At 40.1% G+C, this 21,392-nt stretch overlaps 1 protein-coding gene across 1 annotated transcript in view; it reads left to right on the top strand.

The window, feature by feature from the left end:
* The first annotated feature begins 1,784 nt into the window (after window positions 1-1,784).
* Window positions 1,785-21,392, top strand: part of Nlk (nemo like kinase) — a 129,459-nt gene continuing 109,851 nt past the window's right edge. Inside the window, exon 1 of the mRNA XM_027426561.2 lies at window positions 1,785-3,432. Coding sequence (XP_027282362.1) covers window positions 2,975-3,432 — 458 coding nt within the window. The 5' untranslated portion in view covers window positions 1,785-2,974. The remainder of the gene's footprint in view (window positions 3,433-21,392) is intronic.

Below are 21,392 nucleotides of genomic sequence, written 5' to 3'. Positions count from 1 at the left end.
ATCCCACTATTCAGAATGGGGCACCTTTCAAACTGTTTATTTCTGCAATCTTCTATCTAATGTTTTTGGATTACAGTTGATTATGGATAACTGAAATCATAGAAACCCAATCTTCAACTAAAATTAGACTATTGAACTATTTTCCTCATTTATTTATTTGGTTTTTTGAGACAGGTTTTCTCTGTGTAGCTTTGGAGCCTATCCTGGCACTCGCTCTGGAGACTAGGCTGGCCTTGACCTTACAGAGATTCACCTGCCTCGCCTCCTGAATGCTGGTATTAAAGGCGTGAGCCACCAACGCCTGGCCAGTAACTAACTTCTATGGAACTCAACCCAAAGCAATTCCTTACATTTCAAAATCACATTGAACTCTGAAATATGCCATCCTTCATCTCTCCAGAATCTTACATGATTCATAGTTTCTCTTGAAATCTCTATGCCTTCTTTCTTGATTTAACCAGCAAACTTACTGGCAGCATCAACACCTTTTTACAGATGATGGGAGCTGAAAAGTTTACTGTGCCCTCAGCAACCATTAATTTAAAGGAGAGCTGTAGGTAGGGGGATGTGTTAAATATTCTACTGGTGTTAAGTTTGGGTAATACTATGTTGAATGAGAAGTGGGGATGGAGAGATGGTTAGAGAGTTTAAGACTGCTTTCTTGATAGAAAATGTAGGAGTGGACAGGCAAAGGGGAATCAAAGATGGACTCCAGGTTTTTGGTACACAGTTTTTACTAAGAATAATGGTTGTTAGCCCAGAAGTTAAGAGTAAATTCAGGTTAAATAAAATATACCGAAGAATGATGTTCTTCCAGTAAAATTTCAATGACTGGAACTTACTTGACCAGAAAACTTTGGGAGAATATTACTGTTTGGGGCTTTAACTTTTTTTTTTCTTCTGGGTTTTAATTTGTAAAATTTTGCAGTCTGTTGAGAGGGCATGCTGAAAATAAAGCCTTTTTGGTCAAAATCAAGGTTAATCTACTAATGTACTGAGCTTCTTTTTCTTCTTAAGTAACCTTGAACCTTGAGCTTCTGAAGCTCAATGTCTTTTTGCTCCTTCTATTTTTTCCGTATCATATGCCTTAGAAAGAGTTGTAGATGGCTCTATCAATGGACCAGAGATGATTTGGACCCCGCCTTCTTCACCTAAGTCCCGCCCACATCAAACCACACCCCTTTCCATTGGCCCCGCCTCCTGAAGATGTCGTCTCCGATATGACAGCAAATTCACCACAATCCTGCCCAATAGGACATGTGAAAGGCGGGACCTATGTCAATCTTTTTTACCCATTTGTCCAGTTATATGTCTATCTGTACTCAGTTCCATCCCACTTGGTCTTCGACCCAAGGATTGGTTTCTCTGTTCTTTGTTCCTGGCTTATGATTGGTTTTTTTTCATTCCGCCCCTCTCTTCTAGATCTTGCAGGCGGGATTAGCACGCAGCTTCCTGCTCTTGCCAAAAAAATAAAAGAAGAAAAAGAAAAGAGGAGAGAGGCGAAAAAAAAAAAAAAAAAGTCAGGGAGATCTTTGGTTTTTAATTGGCTTTCAGCCTTGTCGATCAGGCCAAAATTTGTCTTTTGATTGGCCTGTTTGTCTGCCCATCCCGAATCGGGGGCGGGATTTCCCCAGGAGACCCACACCCGGTTGCCACTGGTCGAACAGTGCGCCTGTCTGAAGCTTCCGGCCAGGGATTGGAGGCGGACGCGGACAGGTGGGCGTGGATTGGCTAGGGCAGCCGGTCAATGTGAGGCGGGGGCGGGGCCTCGGCGACTGGTTGCGCGTGTCCGCCGCTGGCTCCGCTCTATCCGGCTTTGCTAGGGGAGGTGAGTCCGGCCGCGGCGGCACCGGCGGCTGAGAAGGCGGCGGCTGAAGAGAAAGCGGCCACAGCGGCTGTGGAGAAAGCGACCGTGGGCACGGAAGCCGGGTGGGGGGGAGGGGGGGAGACGAAGCAGCCTTGAGCCCTGCAGGGGCCGTCGCGCGGGGGACCCACCCGCTCTCCCCCCCAACCCTCCTCAGCACCAGCAGCCGGCGGCGGCGGGGGCAGGAGTCAGCCTGCTTCCGACCGTCCCCCGCCCGCTTCCCGGGGCTCCTATTCTTTGGCCCCGGGACCCTAACCTCCTCCCGGGGCGGTTCCCTGTGTCTGGCCGTCCGAGTGCTGCCCACCGCTCTTTCATTCCCTCCCTGCACCTCCTTCCTTCACTTTTGCCGGGGTTCTCTCTCTCCTCTTCTGTCCTGCCTGTCGCCTCCTCGCTTCACTCTCTTCTTTCAGCCTCCTTCCCTGGCTCGTTCTGCCCAGTAAAGTTTGGTACAAACCCCCCCACCCCCCAATCAGGTCAACCAGACTAGGAGTAGGGGGAGATGTAGGAAGGCTTGAGACTTCGAGGGAGGGGGAACTGGAAGCTGGTTTCCCTGACAATTTCCCCTCATCTTATTTATTTAGAGAGGTTGGATTTTTTTTTTAATTGTGTTTTTTTGAGGAGGTGGGAGGTGTTTAGAAAAGGATGTGGGAATGGAAGGGGTAGATGAGTCAACCCTCTTACAAGATTCCAAGGGTGCTGTGTTACCAGATCCTTTTGGTGTGTGGAGTTCAGGGGGTCGGGAGGTTTGGCCTTTATTCCCACACTCAAAGTTGGAACCTCCCCCCCATTAAGAATGGAGTTTTAGTATCCACTTGTGGCAGGAATCCTGGGGGGAAGGGGCCCTTTTCCCTTTTTCTTTTCCTTTTTTTCCCCTCTTACTTTATGTTTTTAACTTTTTATGTTTGTCAACCCACACTCTTCCACACACTCTTACCCAAAAGTCAAACACCCAAGATCCTCTAACTTCTTTGGATTGACTGATGAAGACATAAAGCCAGTTACGCTCTATGTTTTTTTTTTGAGGTGGAGTGAGTGGTTTTCTTCACTTTTTTAAATGGCCAAATGACAGCTTGACCCAGTTTGCTTTCCAATCAAAGGGCATTTTTTTGAATGTCTCTTTGTGGCGCAAGAGCCAACGCAAAAATGATGGCGGCTTACAATGGCGGTACATCTGCAGCAGCAGCAGGTCACCACCACCACCACCATCACCACCTTCCACACCTTCCTCCTCCTCACCTTCACCACCACCACCACCCTCAACACCACCTTCATCCGGGGTCGGCTGCTGCTGTACACCCAGTACAACAGCATACGTCTTCGGCAGCTGCGGCAGCCGCAGCAGCGGCTGCAGCCGCAGCAATGTTAAACCCTGGGCAACAACAGCCGTATTTCCCATCACCTGCCCCGGGTCAAGCTCCTGGACCAGCTGCAGCAGCCCCAGCTCAGGTGCAGGCTGCTGCGGCTGCTACAGTTAAGGCGCACCACCATCACCACTCGCATCATCCACAGCAGCAGCTGGACATTGAGCCCGATAGACCTATTGGATATGGAGCCTTTGGTGTTGTCTGGTGAGTATCAAAAACACAATGCCACGCCACATGGTTCTCACGGGGCAGTCCATGATTCATGGTTCACTTCGTCTTGACCAAAGTAGAGCAAGCTTCTCAACTCGACTTGAGGAACCACCCTCATTGGTGATGAGGCCTGACTTTTTTGAGTCATGACAGATGGTAGTAGAGCACTTTCTCCTGAGAGACACAAGTTTGCAGACGATTAAACTGGCCTTATAAGAACCTCAGTGACCTACTGAGTGTAAGATCAGTAGGTGGATGTGTTCACTACTTCTACAAAGACCTTGGTCATCTCATGTGTGGTAGTTTTGATTGGCTGCTCAATTACAGTGGGTGTCAACAACTGGCTCCCCCACTAGTCCCCTGCAGAATATACTTAGTGTAAACAACTTTCTTGCCCACTGTGTCTTTTCATACTTTATTGTGATCTTGGCCTTTCGAAGAAAGGTAGGTTTCATTGTTGAACCAGTTAAAAATCATCACTTGAGTGGTTTATTTTAAACTGTAAAGCTAACGTTGGGAAGTATGAAGCTTAGCCTTCTGATAAGAATGCATTAAATATAGCATCACACACGAGTAGCACAAATGAGGTTAGTAGACTGGAGCTATGCAGTGGCCCACATTTGTTAAAATGTGGTGTCACTGGCTCTTAGGGTGCTTTTATCCCTTGGCCAGTTGTTCTGGTAGGAAGTGTACATTTAACAGATGAAACTGCTATTACTTTTGCTAGTGGTCAGATATGTTTAAAAGTCTAAAGATTTGTTAGATGCAATATCTTTGTGTGTTTGCCCTTCTTAGGAAGATTGGTGAAACAGAATGAACTAAGGGGTTTCCCCCCCTTCCAAGAATTAAGAATTTCAGTGTAGAGAAATAATTTCATATTTTCAGTGCATGCTAATATAGATTCTTAATGTCCAGCAAAGTACCCTACCCATCACAAAAAAGAACTCTTTGGAACTAGCCTGTAAATAATTCCTTTTTGCCTTTGTTTTTAAAGGCCAAAGTTCAGCTAGGTATTATTTGCATAATAGCTATCTTCATATTTCAGAATTTATAGTCTGGGCACCTAAGTGAGCTGATTCTTAATTCTTTTTTTAAAATGAAGAAAACAAGAGTCCAGTTTTTCTCAGCTAGCCTGCAAGGAGGTTATTGCTGAATCCTTGCTTCTCCAGGGACTGTGGGATTCCTAATGGGAAAGAGTGTAGGCCATAATGGTTCCTTTTCAGTCACTCTGTTCAGGGACCTGCCTGTTCCTGCTTTCCTCTTTCTCTTCCATAGCACCCTCCCCAGGGACTTCACTATGAACTTCCATTCCTTGCCTAACCCTTGAGGAGTTCCAAACTGTGGGGGATGGGAGGAGAGCAGGAGAAAATTGGTTCTTTGCTTTAACTCTTGTCATCATTTTACAAACTTTTGAGTATCTAGATTTTTTAGATGTGGTGTGTCAATGCTGAAAACTAGGAATACAAAAAGGGAAACACTTTTTAGTACTTATGAGTATAGAGTGCTGTTCACTATCTTTCTGTCAAAAGGCAATATGACTTGTAGAAGTTTTAACTTCAGGTTTGAGGCAAGAGTAAAAATATTAAAAGGGAGTGTTCTAGCATCTCCTCTGGCAAATGTTGTGGGAGCGGGTGTTAGGAATCTCTCATCTGAAAATCCACGAGTGCTTGGTGGGAATCCATTCTAGAGATTTGTAGACTGTCTCTTGCACCATGAACTTGACATACACCTCTGATACCATCTTCTGTGACTTTGTGTTTACGCCTTCCCTTACTGAATACACTGTAAGTTCCTTGAGGATAAACACTATATATCCAAGTACTTTTTTGTAACTTTTGGAGACAAAGTCTCAATACTGGCCTAGAACTCGGCTATATAGACCGCTGGACCTCAAATTTGGTGTGATCTTGATGCCTCTGAGTGCCTGGATTGCAGAGGTGCCTGACTATGCTTAGTCTAGAACAGAGGTTCTCAACCTTCCTAATGCTGTGACCCTGAATACAGTTCCTCATGTTGTGGTGACCCAAACCATAAAATTAGTTTTGTTGCTACTTTATAACTGTAATTTGCTACTGCTATAAATGGTAAATATTTGTTTTCAGTAGTCTTAGGTGACTCCTGTGAAAGGGTCCTTCCATCTGCAAAGGGGTCCAGACCCACGTGTTAAGAAGCTCTGGTCTAGAATAGAAGTCTTGTTTGTTTCCTCTAGCACCTAGGACAGTGCTACGAGATGCCTTTTTCATTTACTGATTTCCTTGTTGGTTGATTGATTGATCTATTGACTTCTTTGTTTTGGTGTAAACAATAGGCATTTATTTCTCTCAGTTCTGGAGGCTGGAAATCCAAGATCTAGGTGACAGCGGGTTTTGGGCCCTTCTGAGCTTCTGTCCTTGGTTTGCTGGTGGCTGCCATCTTGCTGTGTCCTCGAATGGTTTTTCTTTCTTTTTTTTTATTTTTTATTTTTTTGATCTGTCTTCATTTCACAATCAGATTTTGCTAGTTCTTGCAGGAATGTTTTTATCAGCTGTTTTAGGTGAAATACAATTTAGTTTGAAAAAGGGGAAGAGTACCAGGTGTGTGTTTTTAGTATGCAAATGCTTTTCTATTTTTATATTTACATATTGATGACTTGCTGTCTGGATTGCTTATTTAGAATTTAACTGCTGTGTGACCTAAGATTGCTAAAACTAGAGATTTGGTAACAAAACCAGAATTAATTGGTAGTAGGTGCTGAAATTCCAGGTATTGGTGAGGTTTTTTTCACCATTTAACCTACTAAAATAGGGTTTTTCTTTTTAATTTAAAAGTTTTCTTTGCATCTAAACAATTATTTCCTAAAATAATTAAAGAGAACATAAGAATATCCTCCTAAAAAAAAAAAAAGAATATCCTTCTAGTGACACATCATTTAAGTCAGTACTCTATATGTAATTATTCTGGGTATCATAAGATTCACTTAGATTCAAACAGTCAGTAATTTTTTGAATATTTTCTGGCATAGCTTATGATGGGAAATTATATGTCCTCCTCTCCCCCTTTTTTTATGGACATGCACCTTGGGGTACTAGCTAATGGCCAAAAAGGTGGATATAATTTTGAGGGGTACTGGTCTTCAATGCAGCCAAGGGGAAATATTCATAGAAATGATGCAGTATTTACCATTCAGATTTATTACTGAACAGTTTAGTAGTGTACCTGACTTGATTTATCTTTTTGTTAAATTTTACTAGAGAATAACATATCAGTCTCGGACAGTTGTATAAAAATAGTGAGTTACCCATTCGCTTGCTGGTAAAGATGGTGCTTTGACAGTTCAATTAAGGTTTCATTAACGACTGTCTGCTGTGTTTTATCTCAAAGTAAGGGTTCCAGCTTACCTGGTAATGTGATCAGGGGTAGCTTGAGATACATTCATTGCCAATGATAGATGTTGCTCATTGGCTCTTAAAACATATATAATTTGACCTGCATTATCAAATGTCAGGACTTCTGGGTGCCCATAGGGACATTGTCATAACACAGAAACAAAACACAAACAGTAATTTCTGTCATTTGGTGAAGATAATATAAATGTATCCCTTTGTCTGTAGTTCACCTCTGCTGGAGAAAAATATCATGCTTTAAAAATGTGACAACTTAGGGGACAAAGTGCTTCAGGGTCTTATGAAGTGTACCGTTGGAAGAATTGGAGTAAGCTGACCACATGAGAGCAGTTTGAGGACTGCTAAGCCCAGGCAGTTTTGACACTGTCAACATAAAATATAGATTGGATTAATTCTACATGCTTCCCTGATAAAAGTGAGTCCAAGCAAAGCCTATACTTTATGAAATTAATGTTTTAGCTTTTGGTTTGTCCAATTAAGTAAAAGATCAAAGATCCTTGGATTCATCCAGTCTGTTGTCTTTGTACTTCAAATAAAGTTGGGAAGCTTTGAATGTTTTTATTTTAATATCTTTAGCAAATTACTTTTATCTGTATTTCAAAACTTCAGCTTTACTGTGATGACACTCAGTGACTTATCACTAAACTTTGTGATCTTGATAATTTACTCTTTCAGTTCCTCATCTGTGAAATGGGGATCATAGTGCTTATGTCAGATGGGTACTAGGGTCAAATGAGGTGATCTTAATAAACCAATTATATCTGGCATACAGTAAGTCCTCAGTGGATGCTATTGTAGTTATTGCTGATTTAAAAAAAATAAAAAGGATAAAGTGCTTTTGTTAATGTGCAGGAAAATCTTCCCAGGTTATCAGATTCACCATATGATATCAACATGCAAATTATTTTAGGAAGCATGACTTTAAACTACCATAGAATGTTCCCCTCAGTTGTATTCATGACAAGGAGATAAAGAAGATTGAATTCAGAGCCAAGGAGAAAATACTCTTGTGCTCTCTAGTCAAACAACAACAAAACAGAGCTAATATGGGTATAGTTTTGCTAGTGTTCTAGTCATCATTTGTGCCGTTGTAGAAACTATTGTGGATTTACATACTGGGAAGTAACAAGTGAAGGATGTCATCACTGTCTAGGTTGCTTTAGTGGAAATTCACTTGTGTTTAGATGAAAAATAAATTTCCTGTGAGGTGGGGAAAATGTGATTAAATGAAAAATTATTCAGTGTAAACTTTCATGCATGGCAGAGATTTCTAACTTGTTCATCTTGTGAAAATTAGAGGTGTGTTTTCTGTGGCCCTCTTACACTGTAAGTAAGAAATTAGATGTTGGAAAAAAATGGGGAATAATTTTGGGATGTTTGGAGAAAATCCTGGTTTAAGTTACTTAAGAAATAGTAGTACACTAAAAGTGTATTTTGCTATTCTGTAGTGTAGAGAAGTTTCTCTTCTATCATCAGCCGAGATTAACAGGCACTTCTGGGTTCCGGGGGGTGGGGGGTCTGCTTTGTGCAAAGAGCTTTGAAGAAGCAGAGCCTGCGCCATAAAAAGGAAATGATTGCTCTTCTAGACATAACAGAGTATCCGTGTGAAGCTAGCAATGTGGAAATCTATATTGTTAATTTCAACTACAAATTATCTTATCTTTAAAAACTACAGGTTCTTCATAAACAAAGAAGACTTAGAGGATAAAAGTTACACAGTCTGATATCACTGTATCTGTTTCTTGGTGATTGAGAGCTTGTAGTCTGTAATATTCAAAATGATTTTAGATTCCAACTCTGTGAAGATTATGTTTTAAAAAACCCACAGTATAACAAAGAGAAATTTTTTATTATTGGAAATTAATTTCATGATATACTACTGAATATCAACTTAGAAAAAACTTTTTTGGGGACAGGGTTTCTCTGTGTAGCTGGTTGGCCTCTAACAAAGATCTGCCTGCTTGTACCTTCTGAGTGCTGGGATTAAAGGCGTGCGCTATCATCACCACCAGGCAAAAGACTTTTTTTTTTTTTTTTAATTGGAAAACAAAAGTACATTTCAAAAAAATTACATTTCAGACCAGCTAAAACATCTCTAAATTAAATGACTTCTTAGGCATCAGTCAGTTTGGGGGCTGATACAGTTCCCCTTTCTGTTTGCCATGCCAGAGGAAGATATTTGCCAAAAGCATTAACTGGATGTATGTGTGAATATAGATTTCTGGCTTTTTTTTTTTCTGCAAAGCTTAACATCTGAAGATCAAAGTTATTCTTTGATGTAGAACGACCTCTACTAGCATTCTGGAATGTTTTCCTTTATGACTTGGACTTGTCCAAGTTTTTATTGACTTCTGTGTGGTATAATGGAGTGGCTGTTTTATTATTTTAAAACTTTTCTTTTTTTTAATCAGGTGTATAGCCTGGTGGTGTCTCACGTCTTTATTCCTAGCACTCAGGAGGCAAAGGCAGGTGGATCTCTGTGAGTTCGAGACCAGCCTGGTTTACAGAGTGAGTTCCAGCACAGCCAAGGCTACAGAGAAACCCTATCTTAACAAAACAAACAACAAACAAAAAAATTTTTTCAGATTTATTGATGTAAATTCAAGGATCAGCTTCAAATATTGTATATTGCCTTAATACAATGATTTACTATCTGATGGAAATTGTCAAGGCCAAAGTAATTGCTTCCATTTGTCATTTAATCAGTAAATGGAATGAAGCTGCTTGGTAGATTATGCTTGGGTTTTAGTTACGATTCCCTGTGCATCCATACTACTCCAGTGAATTGTTTGTTAACTGGGATGTCTAATGCACATCAACAATGATTTCCTAACCAAAATAGCTTGTCACTTTGATCCTGTTGTTGCTTGGGGGTAACAGAGAATGCCTAAGGCATCAGTTATAGTGTACTCAATGAACATGTAACAATTCATGATAGATTTAATTGGTAGTTCAGAGGTGCCCAGCCAAGAAATATTAGCAAAAATTCTAGCACTCTGAAACTATAGAAAGATGACTTCTGGAGCAACTATGTTGAGAGTGAACTTTTTAACGGTTCAGTGTAACGGTATGAGTGGGAGTAGTGTATACAGGGATGTTTGACATGGATAGTGATGTGTTCTTACATTTAGGTTCAGATCTGCAGTTTGAATTAGTTTGTTAAGTCTACTGTCAGACAGTGAAAGTTATTGGTACTTGGGACTCACTAGTCCTTATGTTTTTATTGTTAGCATGCTATGGACTGGCACTATTAAGAGCCAGTTAAGTAAGGATATTTAGTTCTTGGCTGATTTCAGAAGCCTCTTTCAAGCTGCTTCTGTCATTTCTGCTTGTGGTGTACTGTACCGAGTTACAGGGGATTATCTTGTCTTCTAAGGGTCATGATCTTGTCTTGAAGGAATTAATAGTAACTAAGTAATTTGTAAAATAGTGTTCTTACTCTCAGTTCACAAAACCTTAGTAAAAACTGAAATTAGTTAGGAAGATGAGTGTGATGTCTCAGCCTCTTGTCTGTAATCCCAGCACTCAGAAACTTGAGGCAGGAGCAATGCTGTAAGGTCAAGGCCAGTCTGGACCACATAGTGAGTTCCAGGCTACACTGGGCTCAGAATAAGACCTTATCTAAAAAAGAAAACAAAAATTCAACAAAACAAAACTCCGAAGCCTGGCGGTGGTGGCACACGCCTTTAATCTCAACACTCGGGAGGCAGAGGCAGGCGGATCTCTGTGAGTTCGAGACCAGCTTGGTCTACAAGAGCTAGTGCCAGGACATCCTCCAAAGCCACAGAGAAACCCTGCCTAGAAAAACTAAAAACAAAACTGCAGTAACCTAGGTGGTCCCTGGATGTTATTGAGAGCATAGAGAAGGTATGCTGTTTCCTAAAATAGGTAAACTATTCATGGAAGAAAACTTGCTTGTTGACAAATGGGCAGTTTCTTATAGAGTGTTTTTATGATGGTAGGATGGACCCAGGTGCAAGAAACCACTTGGTTGCAAATGGGGAGATAGGAGATGTAGGCTAAAGCTAGAGCTAAAAGAGGTTGGGAAGTCATGCTGAAGTAGAGGTTATTAATGTGGCAGGAGTGAGAAGGCAAGAGTCTTCATCTTTTCTCGAATAAAGTACCATATATACACATTATCTATAGTATTGAAATTTCACAAGGGGAGCTGGATGTTGGCAGCACACACCTTTAATCTCAGAGCTTAGAAGGCAGAGGCAGGCGGATCTCTGTGAGTTCGAGGCCAGTTTCAGGACAGACTCCACATCTACACAGAGAAACTATATCTCAAAAAACAAAAATAACAACAAAAATTTACAAGGGGAATGATTAGAGGAAATTTTTAAAAATTTTTATTTTTGTGCTTGTTCTGTGTTTGTGTGTGTGTGTATGCATGCATGCATGTGATCTCTCTCTCTCTCTCTCTCTCTCTCTCTCTCTCTCATGTGGCATATGTGCTTGCACATCCAACCAGATGTTGATGCCATGTGTATTCTTGTATCTTTTTCCACTTCATCTTTTTTGAGACAGGATCTCTAACCGAACCTAGATTGGCTGCCCAGCAAGCCCCAAAGATCCCCTTGTTTATTATGCTTCTGCAGCACTGGATTACAGGCCCATGCCAGCCACTGCCCTGATTAAACTCAGATCCTCATGCTTGCATGCCAAACACTAACAACTGAAGCAGCCCTTCCCTCCCCAAATTTTAAAGTAAATTTCTTGTGGGGGGAGGTGACAATGAAAAAAGTCTGAAACCCTGTAAAATGACAGCTATTGAAAGTTTTTAAGTAAGAGAATGATGGATTAAATTTAATTCTTTGAATGTTTAAATTAAAAGGTAGTGTTGCTAAGGACTGTCTGAGCCTTAGGGGATGTTCTGCTGTGGTAGAAAATTACTGGAGGCCAGATTAAAGCTCAGTCAGATAGGAAATGTATTCACCATGAATGACAGCCCCGTGTGTAGGAGGCTGTTAGGAGACTAGGTGTGATGTTGGTTCACATTAAAAGTCAAGGAAAATTAGTATGGAGAAAGGCTATTGCATTTACCAAGAAGATAGATCATTGATGGCTTTTGAAAGAATGATTGCATCTGATTTTCTCCCTCTAATTGTGTGTGTGTGTGTGTGTGTGTGTGTGTGTGTGAGAGAGAGAGAGAGAGAGAGAGAGAGAGAGAGAGAGAGAGAGAGAGAGAGAGATTTAAAAGGAGTTTTTGCGGGTGCTGGGAATTGAACCCAGGTCCTCTGGATGAGCAGTCAGTGGTCTTAACCACTGAGCCATCTCTCCAGCCCCAGATTTTAAGTATCAGCAGCACTTTATTGTTACTAACATTTTTTTAGACCCTGAGTTTGTGTTTGTAGTTTAATAAACCAGAAAACTTGATGTTCATTGTGTATAGATACTGTTTTCTTTGGGAGTTTATTCATGATGCTAATTATATAATAGAATACTAAACAAAGCTTGCTACAAGGCAAGATAGAGTCTGGTTCTGACTTTGCTATCAATAATCCTGTGACTCTGGTAAAGTTATTAAAAGTTTCTGAACCTTGACTTCCTTGTTCATAAAAACCTCTGTTTTAGATAGGAGGTGGTGGCACACGCCTTTAATGCCAGCACTCGGGAGGCAGAGGCAGGTCGATCTCTGAGTTCGAGACCAGCCTGGTCTACACAAGAGCTAGTGCCAGGACAGCCTCCAAAGCCACAGAGAAACCCTGTCTCAGGGAAAAAACAAACAAACAAAAACAAAAAAACCACTGTTTTCTGAGAGTCTTATAAAATGGCATTAATATTTGAAAGGCACAGTGACATTATTTGTGGGCAAGTAAAATCTGCTAGTGACCACACAACAGTTTCTTCAGGACAGGTAACTATTGAAATGTTTAAAGCTAACTATTACAAAGGTTTAAAGGAAGATTGAGGACTGGGGATGAAGGTCTAGTCCTTGCCTAGCATGCATAAAGCCACATAAAATCAGGCAGTATGATAAACTCATGCAATTCCAGCATTTGGGAGGTAGAAGCAGTAGGATTATCCTCAAATACATATATAGTTGGAGGTTGGAGGCTAGCCTTGAGATATGTGAGACCCTTTCTGGTGTGTGTGTGTGTGTGTGTGTGTGTGTGTGTGTGAGAGAGAGAGAGAGAGAGAGAGAGAGAGAGAGAGAGAGAGAGAGAGAGAGAGAGAGAGTGCTTGTGTGTAAGATAAATGTCACCTTGTCCAACTTTGAGATCACATTTTAAAACAAGTTTTGAAAAAGGATTTATATGTATGAATGTTTGCTTCATGTATGTATGTATGTATATTTGTATGTATGTACGTACGTCACATATTTGCCTGGTCTGGGTTTCTCTATGTTGCCCCGGCTGTCCTGGAACTAACTCTGTAGACCAGGCTGGTCTTGATTTCACAGAGCTCCACTTGTCTTTACCTTCCAAGTGCTAGGATTAAAGGCATACACCACCACTGCTGTCTGGATGCAACAAGTGCTCTTAACCACTAAACAATGGAGATCAGATTTTAAATATTCAGTTGTTCTCCTCCTCTTGTTAATGATTGATTGATGAGAATTATACGTGTTCAGTTGTGAAAATCCTGCCTATTTGGGCAGTTAGAAGCTACTATTTTCTTGGTAGTAAAACACCTTTAAGTGTTTTAGATTTCTTCTCTTGGGGCTAGTAAGATAGCACACTTTACTATGTGATTCTGAAGACCTTTACTGTGTGATTTCTGAGACAATGTTACCCAGGCTAGCCTTGAACTCACTGCAGCATTCTCCTGCCTCAAGCTTCCAAGTAGTTAGGATTATAGGCTTTCCAACATCAGTCACTGCTCAGGTTTTTTAAAGCTTTAAATATAACCGTGTGTGTGTGTGTGTGTGTGTGTGTGTGTGTGTGTGTGTGTGTGTGTGTGTGTGTGTGTGTGTGTGTGTGTCATCAAGTAAAATGACTGGGACAATAGTGTGTGTTTACATTACTTTGTAAGTTAAGTTCTAAAATTGGTAAAGGACTTAGTGATTTGCAGATGGACTTTCCAGAAAATGACCCTTGGCTCAGCTTTAAGGTTGCTGCAGGGAGAGACTGACTTCCTACAGTGATTTTGCAAGGGAAGGAGCTTTTATGAATGCACCTAGCAAAACCTAGTGCTGCCCAGAAGGAAAATAATGAAAGCTGTGAGTTTGGTTTTATGAGCTGTAGACACAGTGTGTGTGTGGGTGGGTGGGTTGGGGGGAGGCAAAATAAACAGGTGAGGTTGTTTTTAGTAATATGTTTCATTTAACTCATTATATTGAACATACTGTCATTTCTATTAAAATTATTAGTGATATATTTTACATTTTTCATACTAAGGTTATAAAAATTCAGTTGCTTAGTTTGAACTAGGCACTTTTAGAATAGGCTTTTCATAGCCACATGGTCTGTCTGCCTCATTGACCAGCACAGTTCTAGCCCCTCCTGGATTTACACATGTTTGTACCAATCCCTGTTAATGGACATAGGATGTTAAAGATAACTATTTAAAAAGGAAGAATAAACCCTGGGGAGACAGTTCAGTTTGTAGAGCACTTGTCTAGCAAGCACAAAGCCTGGGTTCTGTCTCTAGCACACCTTCCTGGCAGTCAGTATAATTGGAAGGGCTGACTCCCAGCCATGAATTTGGGAAGGGCAGTCAGTCATTAGTGACTAAGGTAACACATCCATCTAATTTTTGTCAGACTTAGACAAACTGGAATCATATTCTTTTTAGAGGAATTGTCTTGTCTGTCCTGAGGTACTTGAGGGTATTTTCCTTTGTTCTGAAGCTTTCTAAAGTAGCATAAGGTAAAATTGGTGCCTAGTCCTTGTCTTGTTTGTCTTTCATCAATTAAAGCAGATATATCCGTTGATTCTTTTCATAATGTTAGGGTTTATTATCTAGATGAGGGTCTCAGTTTTGTCTTCAACTCAAATAATGTAGAACTCAGTGATGTCAGGCAGCTAACTCCTTACTGGAGAATAAACAACACAAGCTCTTGCTTATCTGTTCCTTGACCTTAAATTCTTGCTTTGAGCTACAGAGAAAGGTGAAGTGAGGCATCTGAACCAATAGATAAAATTAGTCATTTGACCTAGATTGCAGCTTCCCCCCCCTTTCTGTCTGCATAGATAAAAATCACCATCAATTTACATAAGCAGGTGATTTTTTTCTTACATGCTAATTTTCTTAATGTACCATAGCAGAGAGCTACAGAGTTGCAAATTGTGTAAGTAAATTGAAATAAAGCAGGTGACTTCATTTCACTGTATCATCTCACCTGTACCAGCACCAGAGGGTGCAGTTACCCAGGGCTTCTCAGACGCTGAAGTTAACGGCAAGCTGCTGCTAAGGCTTTCTTCCCACCCTTTCTTCGCCTTCCTCTCTTCTCAAATTATTTTTATTTCCAGAAGACTGGGTACTTAGTAATACAAATGTGGGGGAAATTTGAGCACATTAAAAGTAATCTAGAAGCTAAACAATTAGTAAGCATGTGGGCACTGTGCAGCTATAGGTGTTTTTGGATTGGTGAGAACTTTTAACTATGCTTAATTGATTGAGGTTTGTAATTGTTTTACCAGGATCTTTACATTATAGTAATTGGGATTGTGAATTTAGTTGAGTGTGTACTACAGCCACAGTTGGAAGTAAAAATTGATGTGGCTTTTTAAAGAATTAGTGATGATGTGATTAAAATATTTCAATAAAATAGAAATTTTAGAAAGATACAGCAATTGGTCTTAGGGACTGTTTCTAAGAAATCATGAAGAGAGATATCAATCAGTAAGCACCTTTCTTTATTAAAATATTCCAGGGTTAAAGTTACTAAAGAATGCCATTCATTTCCTTTCATGTTTTAGTTGTGTATGTGTGTGTCTGTGTGCATGTACTTCTTAATAGTGCTGGTGATTGATCCAGGGTCACATATGTGCTTGACAAGTGCTCTGCCTTTGAGCTACAGGTCCATCCTGTAGCTTGAAACCACAAATGCTACCGTTTTGTTCATTTACTAGCATGTATAAAAACTAAATTATACTTTCTGTAGCTTTGAAGCAATGACTTGGAAATGAATCATAATTTAAAATCAGTGGAAGTTCAGCTGGGCTCCCTCCATACTCTTTTTCCTGAGTTTAGGAAAAGTACAAGAGCAAGTGAAGGGCAGCATTTAAACACAGAGGGACAGTGGCAGTGTGGCTTAGAAGTCTGCCCTCTGCTTAAGCCCTGGCTCTGTCCCTCATCGAATGTAGGCACATTATTTTCTCTCTGTGCTGAATGGTCTTCATTAAATAGTGTATGTAGTGACAGCAGGTTGTTGGAGTAAGTGAATATGTAGAAGCTTAGAACTGTACTTGGTACCATGTAAATGTTAGCTGTCACTTACTATCAACTTTAGTAAAAGTAATCATTTTCCCCCAAACTTACTGACTTATGGAAAGCTTACTAATTCAACCTGTTATGTTTGTTAACAGGTATGTATGTAACTCCACTAGAGATTTCTTTTTCCATTTTTTTTAAGAAAGTCATTCCGATTTTAGAATGCTGCTTTCCAGACACAAATTTTCTTTAAAGAATAAAAGGGAGGTTTTTGCCTAAATGTTTTAGTTCTCTCTCCTTATTATCAAAGTAATAATGTTTATTGTAGGCTGTTAAAAATGACAGAAAAGCCAAAAGAAAAAAAAAAAAAAAGGAATGCGTTTATACTCTGCAACTCCAAGATCAGCACTGAGTTCTCCCTGGAAGGAGTGATTTGTAGAGTTATGATACTTTAGAATGCATCTAGACTGCTTCCTTACACATGTGATTGACTAGAAACTCAGAGAAGCTACGTAGCTGGCCAATGGCCAGCCAAAGCCTTTGTTCTCCAGCTAATGCCCTTTGAAAATTTGGTCCTCATATAAAAACATATTAGGATTAAAGCAAACACAATTTTACATGAAACCTGCAGAAGGTATCTAGGGAGAAAACCCTAATATTTAAAACACACTTTGTGTGTACCAGTGACTTAAGTTTTGGTTTGGTGTCACAAGTAAATTACTCCATCTATCTAGATCATCACTTATGACTTTCAGTTTATCTGCTTTGAGGCTATTGTCTGCATGAATGGCTGAGATTGAGTTTGATTTAATTTACACTTAAAATGTTAAGAAATTTCTGGTCATTGCATCAAGTCACTGTTACCTAATAAGTTTGACAAGTTTTCCCCTAGAGAAGGATCTGGGAGTTTTAAAGCTTGTGACTCTTGGAATGCTGTGTTCTTACTCTTAGCATGAACTTCAGTGCAGATCACGTGTAGAGTGAAAACATGTGCTGGTCAAAGCTAAGCACCAGAGCATGAGTACCTCACTCTGCAAGGGAGTTCTCAAAATATGAACCTAAGATTGGGATAGAGGACATGATCTAGACTGTTATGTGTTCAAATCTAAGTTTTAACTTACCATAGTTTTTACAATTTTAAAGTAAATTATCCCAATATAGTCACATGAGCTGCTGCTGATATGATGTGTGTCACTCAACTCACTGCTCTGTATTTTTCCATACCAAATAATTCCTTTGTTAAACTCATTTTCAGTAAATGAACCATTGTTTCCCAAAGGGTAATGATTATTTCTAAATATAGCACAAAGCCCTAAGAAATAACTTTTCCAGTCTAAAACATTAGTTAATGATTAGGAATGACTGAAGTCGTCCTTCTGTAGGTTAAACTACAACTTTGTATAGGAAAGGGCAGCTGCTGTGTCAGCTCTGGGCCACATGATAGCCTAGCTTTATCAGAAATGAGCTGACAGCAAGACTTAAACCATGAAATCTTTTGGTTTAGTCATGAAAGGGGTTTCCTGTCGTCAGCACAGTTATACTATTAATACAGGGTTACATAAATGCCAAGAAGGTGCTGGGAGTTGAAATCAGAATGACTCTAATAGGCCACAGTAACTGGTTTACTTGATGCAGTTGATAACAGTATCTGTAGCTAAATTACCTAAAGTCCCTCAGCAGGAAATACAAAATAGGGACATCAGTCTGTTTAACTGGGTTAGCTGGTTGTAATATATGTTAGTTGTCTCTGTAGTTGGGTAAGTTTTAGATTACTAGGTTTTAGGTGGGGGTGTGGTGGCTCTTGACTGTAATCCTAGTACAGAGGAGGCTTCAACTGCTCCAAGTTCAAGGCCAGACTGTGCTAAGATGCCTTTGAATTAGAAAACTCAAACACACACACAAACCAAAACAAAAAATCTGAGAATCTAGTTTGTTTCTTTTTCTTTTTTCCCCTGAGACAGGGTTTCTCTGGTATTTTTGGAGCCTGTCCTGTAACTTGCTCTGTAGACCAGGCAGGCCTGGAACTCACAGAGATCCACCTGCTTCTGCCTCCCAAGTGCTCAGATTAAAGGCATGCCCCACCACTGCCAGACTGAGAATCTAGTTTTTATAACTTCCATTTTTTTTTTAATATAAATGGTCATTTTTGAAGACACATAAAAGCTAATCTTTGTTCTTTTCTTCTTTCAATGCTAATGAAACCTAAACACATAACCACCATAGCACATTATCTGCCCCGTGGATCCCCTGAAGGAACCTGTGACAACACTTCAGATCTCGTTCACATCCTCAGAGTGGGATGCTTATTGTTTGTTCTTTAGTTGAAAGTTTCTAATACAAGTTGGTATGGAATGGTGATTCTCAAAAGAGTGATGTCACATATTTCAGGATCCCTACATCCTCATGCAATGGTAGGATTTCTTTGAGGGGACACTTTTAATGATGTTTAGACAGCCCTTGTGGTAGTGGTTTTTGTTTGTGTGTTTGGTTTTTGTCTTTACATTAAGAGCCCTGTTCTAAAAATAGCATAGGGTAAACCAACTCTATTTGCAAAAAAGCCCTTTATTTTGAAAAGGAAGTCTCTTCCCTTACATGTTTTCTATGATCTACATAAAGAATCTTACAGGATTGTTGAGAATAGCACCTTCAATGCAGTGCTGAATCTCATGGTAGAAAACTGAGAGATCCAGTAAACAGAAACTGTTCAAAGTCACATCTAATATCAAAAACATGCCAAAGCACTCTGGTGCTAGCACGAAAAAGGAGTTTAATTCTGAGTGTTTTTCTCATTTCTGTCTCATGAATTTAGGAATAAGTGGTGGCTTGGTGCTGCTGATCACCCTAGACTGACTGGGTGTGCTTGCCCTGCTTGTTTATGCATTTTAGAGGCTAGTCCTTATCAGATACATGATTTGCAAATGCATCCCCTCAGTCTGTGGCTTGTCTCATATTCTTCGGAGGTTTTATTTCAAAAGCGCTTTGACTGAGTGAATTCTTATACAGTTATGCAAACAGCACGACATCCACTTGTAGAACAGTTCTGTTAGTATCCTACCAAAATAACCTAAACTGTATTATTTAATTTTGCTTATTTGAGGGCTTTATATAAATTATGAAGGTTAAGATTACTTATTTGAAGTGGCTTAGAGGAAAGTAGAGTGTGGAACTTAATAATTTTTTGTTCTTTTTCCAATTAACAAAGGTAATAAAGAATTGAAATGAGTTTGCTTTATTCTGTGTCAACATTTTAATGAATCTTTGAGGAAACAAATGATTCAAGGTTTACACGGAATCTGTATGGTGGGTAAATGCCTTTGTCACACAAGCCTGGCAACCTGAGTTTGATCTCTGGAACTCAGTGGAAAGAGAACTGCTACCCAGAAGTTGTCCTCTGACTACTGCACATGTATATGAATACATTCATATCACAATAATAATTTTTAAATTGTGAAAACTTATAAAAAATTAAGGGATCCAAGTACTTCATAGCATAAGTACTCTATTTAAGTTACACAAACTAGAGGAAAGCCTGAACTGGGCTAAGTAAGTGTCTTTTGAGAGCCAGGTGTGACAGCCTACTCCTGTAATTTCAGCACTTTAGAGCTGAGGCCTGAGGACCATGAGCTTGAGGTTAGCCTGGGCTACATAATGAGACCTTATCTCAAAAAAATGTAAGTGGACGAAATGCTCCTTTGAGGCATACCTATGAGTTTTCTTCTCTAGCAATGTTTTGTGATGTCCACTACTGCATAGTATTATTTTTCATCATATAGAACTTTTTTAAAAAAGATTTATTTATTTATTATGTGTACAGTGTTCGGCACCAAATCTCATTACAGATGGTTGTGAGCCACCATGTGGTTGCTGGGAATTGGACTCAGGACCTTTAGAAGAGCAAGCAGTGCTCTTAACCACTGAGCCATCTCTCTAGCCCCCATATAGAACTTTTTTTAAAAAAATTAAACTTGGACTTTTTCTCCTAGAGCCTCCTAGGCAATCAACTCATGAAGGTAAAGCTTCATCCCTCTTTTCTTTCCACTGGCTGCCAGAAGCTCATTGAATGAACCACAAACATAAACTTAATACTTTGTGAGTTATTTGAACATAGAGGTTGCTGTTGATGTTTGGGGTGAGAATAGAAGGATTGTGTGGTCTGAATCAGTGATGGAAACAAATGTTTTCCCATGAAACAAGGTGTCTTGATGCATGGCCTACTATTGAGTAATGAGGCACTCCTGGTATAGACCAAGGTGAACTGGAGAGAGAGAGAGCACACAAATCTCTTTGGTGTCTTATAGTAGAAGCCAATCTGAGTGATCTCAACTTTACTGTTACTAAAAAGGATTTATAGATAACTACTATGCTTCTTCATCTGTGACTGTGCTGGCTAGTCTTATGTCAACTTGAACCAAGCTGGAGTTATCTGAAAGGAGGGAAGTTCATTTGAGAAAATGCCTCCATAAGAACTGACTGTAGGACATTTTCTTACTTAGTGATTGATGGGGGAGGACCGTTGTGGATGGTGCCATCCTTGGGCTGGTGGTCCTGTGCTCTGTGAGAAAGCAGAATGATTAAACCAGTAAGCACCCATCCATGGTATCTGCATCAGCTCCTACCTCTAGGTTCCTGCCCTGCTTGAGTTCCTGCCCTCACTGCTTTTGATGATGAATTGATTTATGGAATAAATCCGTTCCTTCCCAAGTTGCTTTTGGTGTTTCATTATGGCAATAGTAACTCTAAGACAGTGGAAGAGCTTGCAGGACCTGCCACTTTCAGTCTCTCTAGACAAAATGTTGTCTATTGTCCAGATCCTTTTAAAAAGATATGAAACTCAGAACCAAAGCACCCAATACAAACATGGTGTTTTTGTTGGAAGAAGCAGTACACTAGAAACAATAATGAAGAGGTTGCAAAATACCCTAGACTTTTAGCCAAGGCAGTAATGGAAGCCAAAGAAAAGTACAAGGAACAGAGTGCAAACAGGCATATGCAGTCTTTACTTCCATCATCTGCTTCCAGCCTGAGTCTAGTCAAACATAAAAATCCAGGACAGATGAGATGGTTCAGCAGGTAACGGCACTTGCTACCAAACAAATAATTGATTAGGCCATAAAGAGTATATGGTAATGGGGGAGGGGGCTGAGGCAGGCCAGTCATTTGAAAGTTTTAGGCCAGCCTGGGCTATAATAGTGAGTTCTAGGCTAGCCTGGACTACAGAGTGAGATGGTTTCTCAAAATAAATAAATAAAG

This window comes from Cricetulus griseus, chromosome 7 (genome assembly GCF_003668045.3).
Source record: "Cricetulus griseus strain 17A/GY chromosome 7, alternate assembly CriGri-PICRH-1.0, whole genome shotgun sequence".
Classification (NCBI taxonomy): domain Eukaryota; kingdom Metazoa; phylum Chordata; class Mammalia; order Rodentia; family Cricetidae; genus Cricetulus; species Cricetulus griseus.
This window is presented reverse-complemented; position numbering and strand designations above follow the sequence as displayed.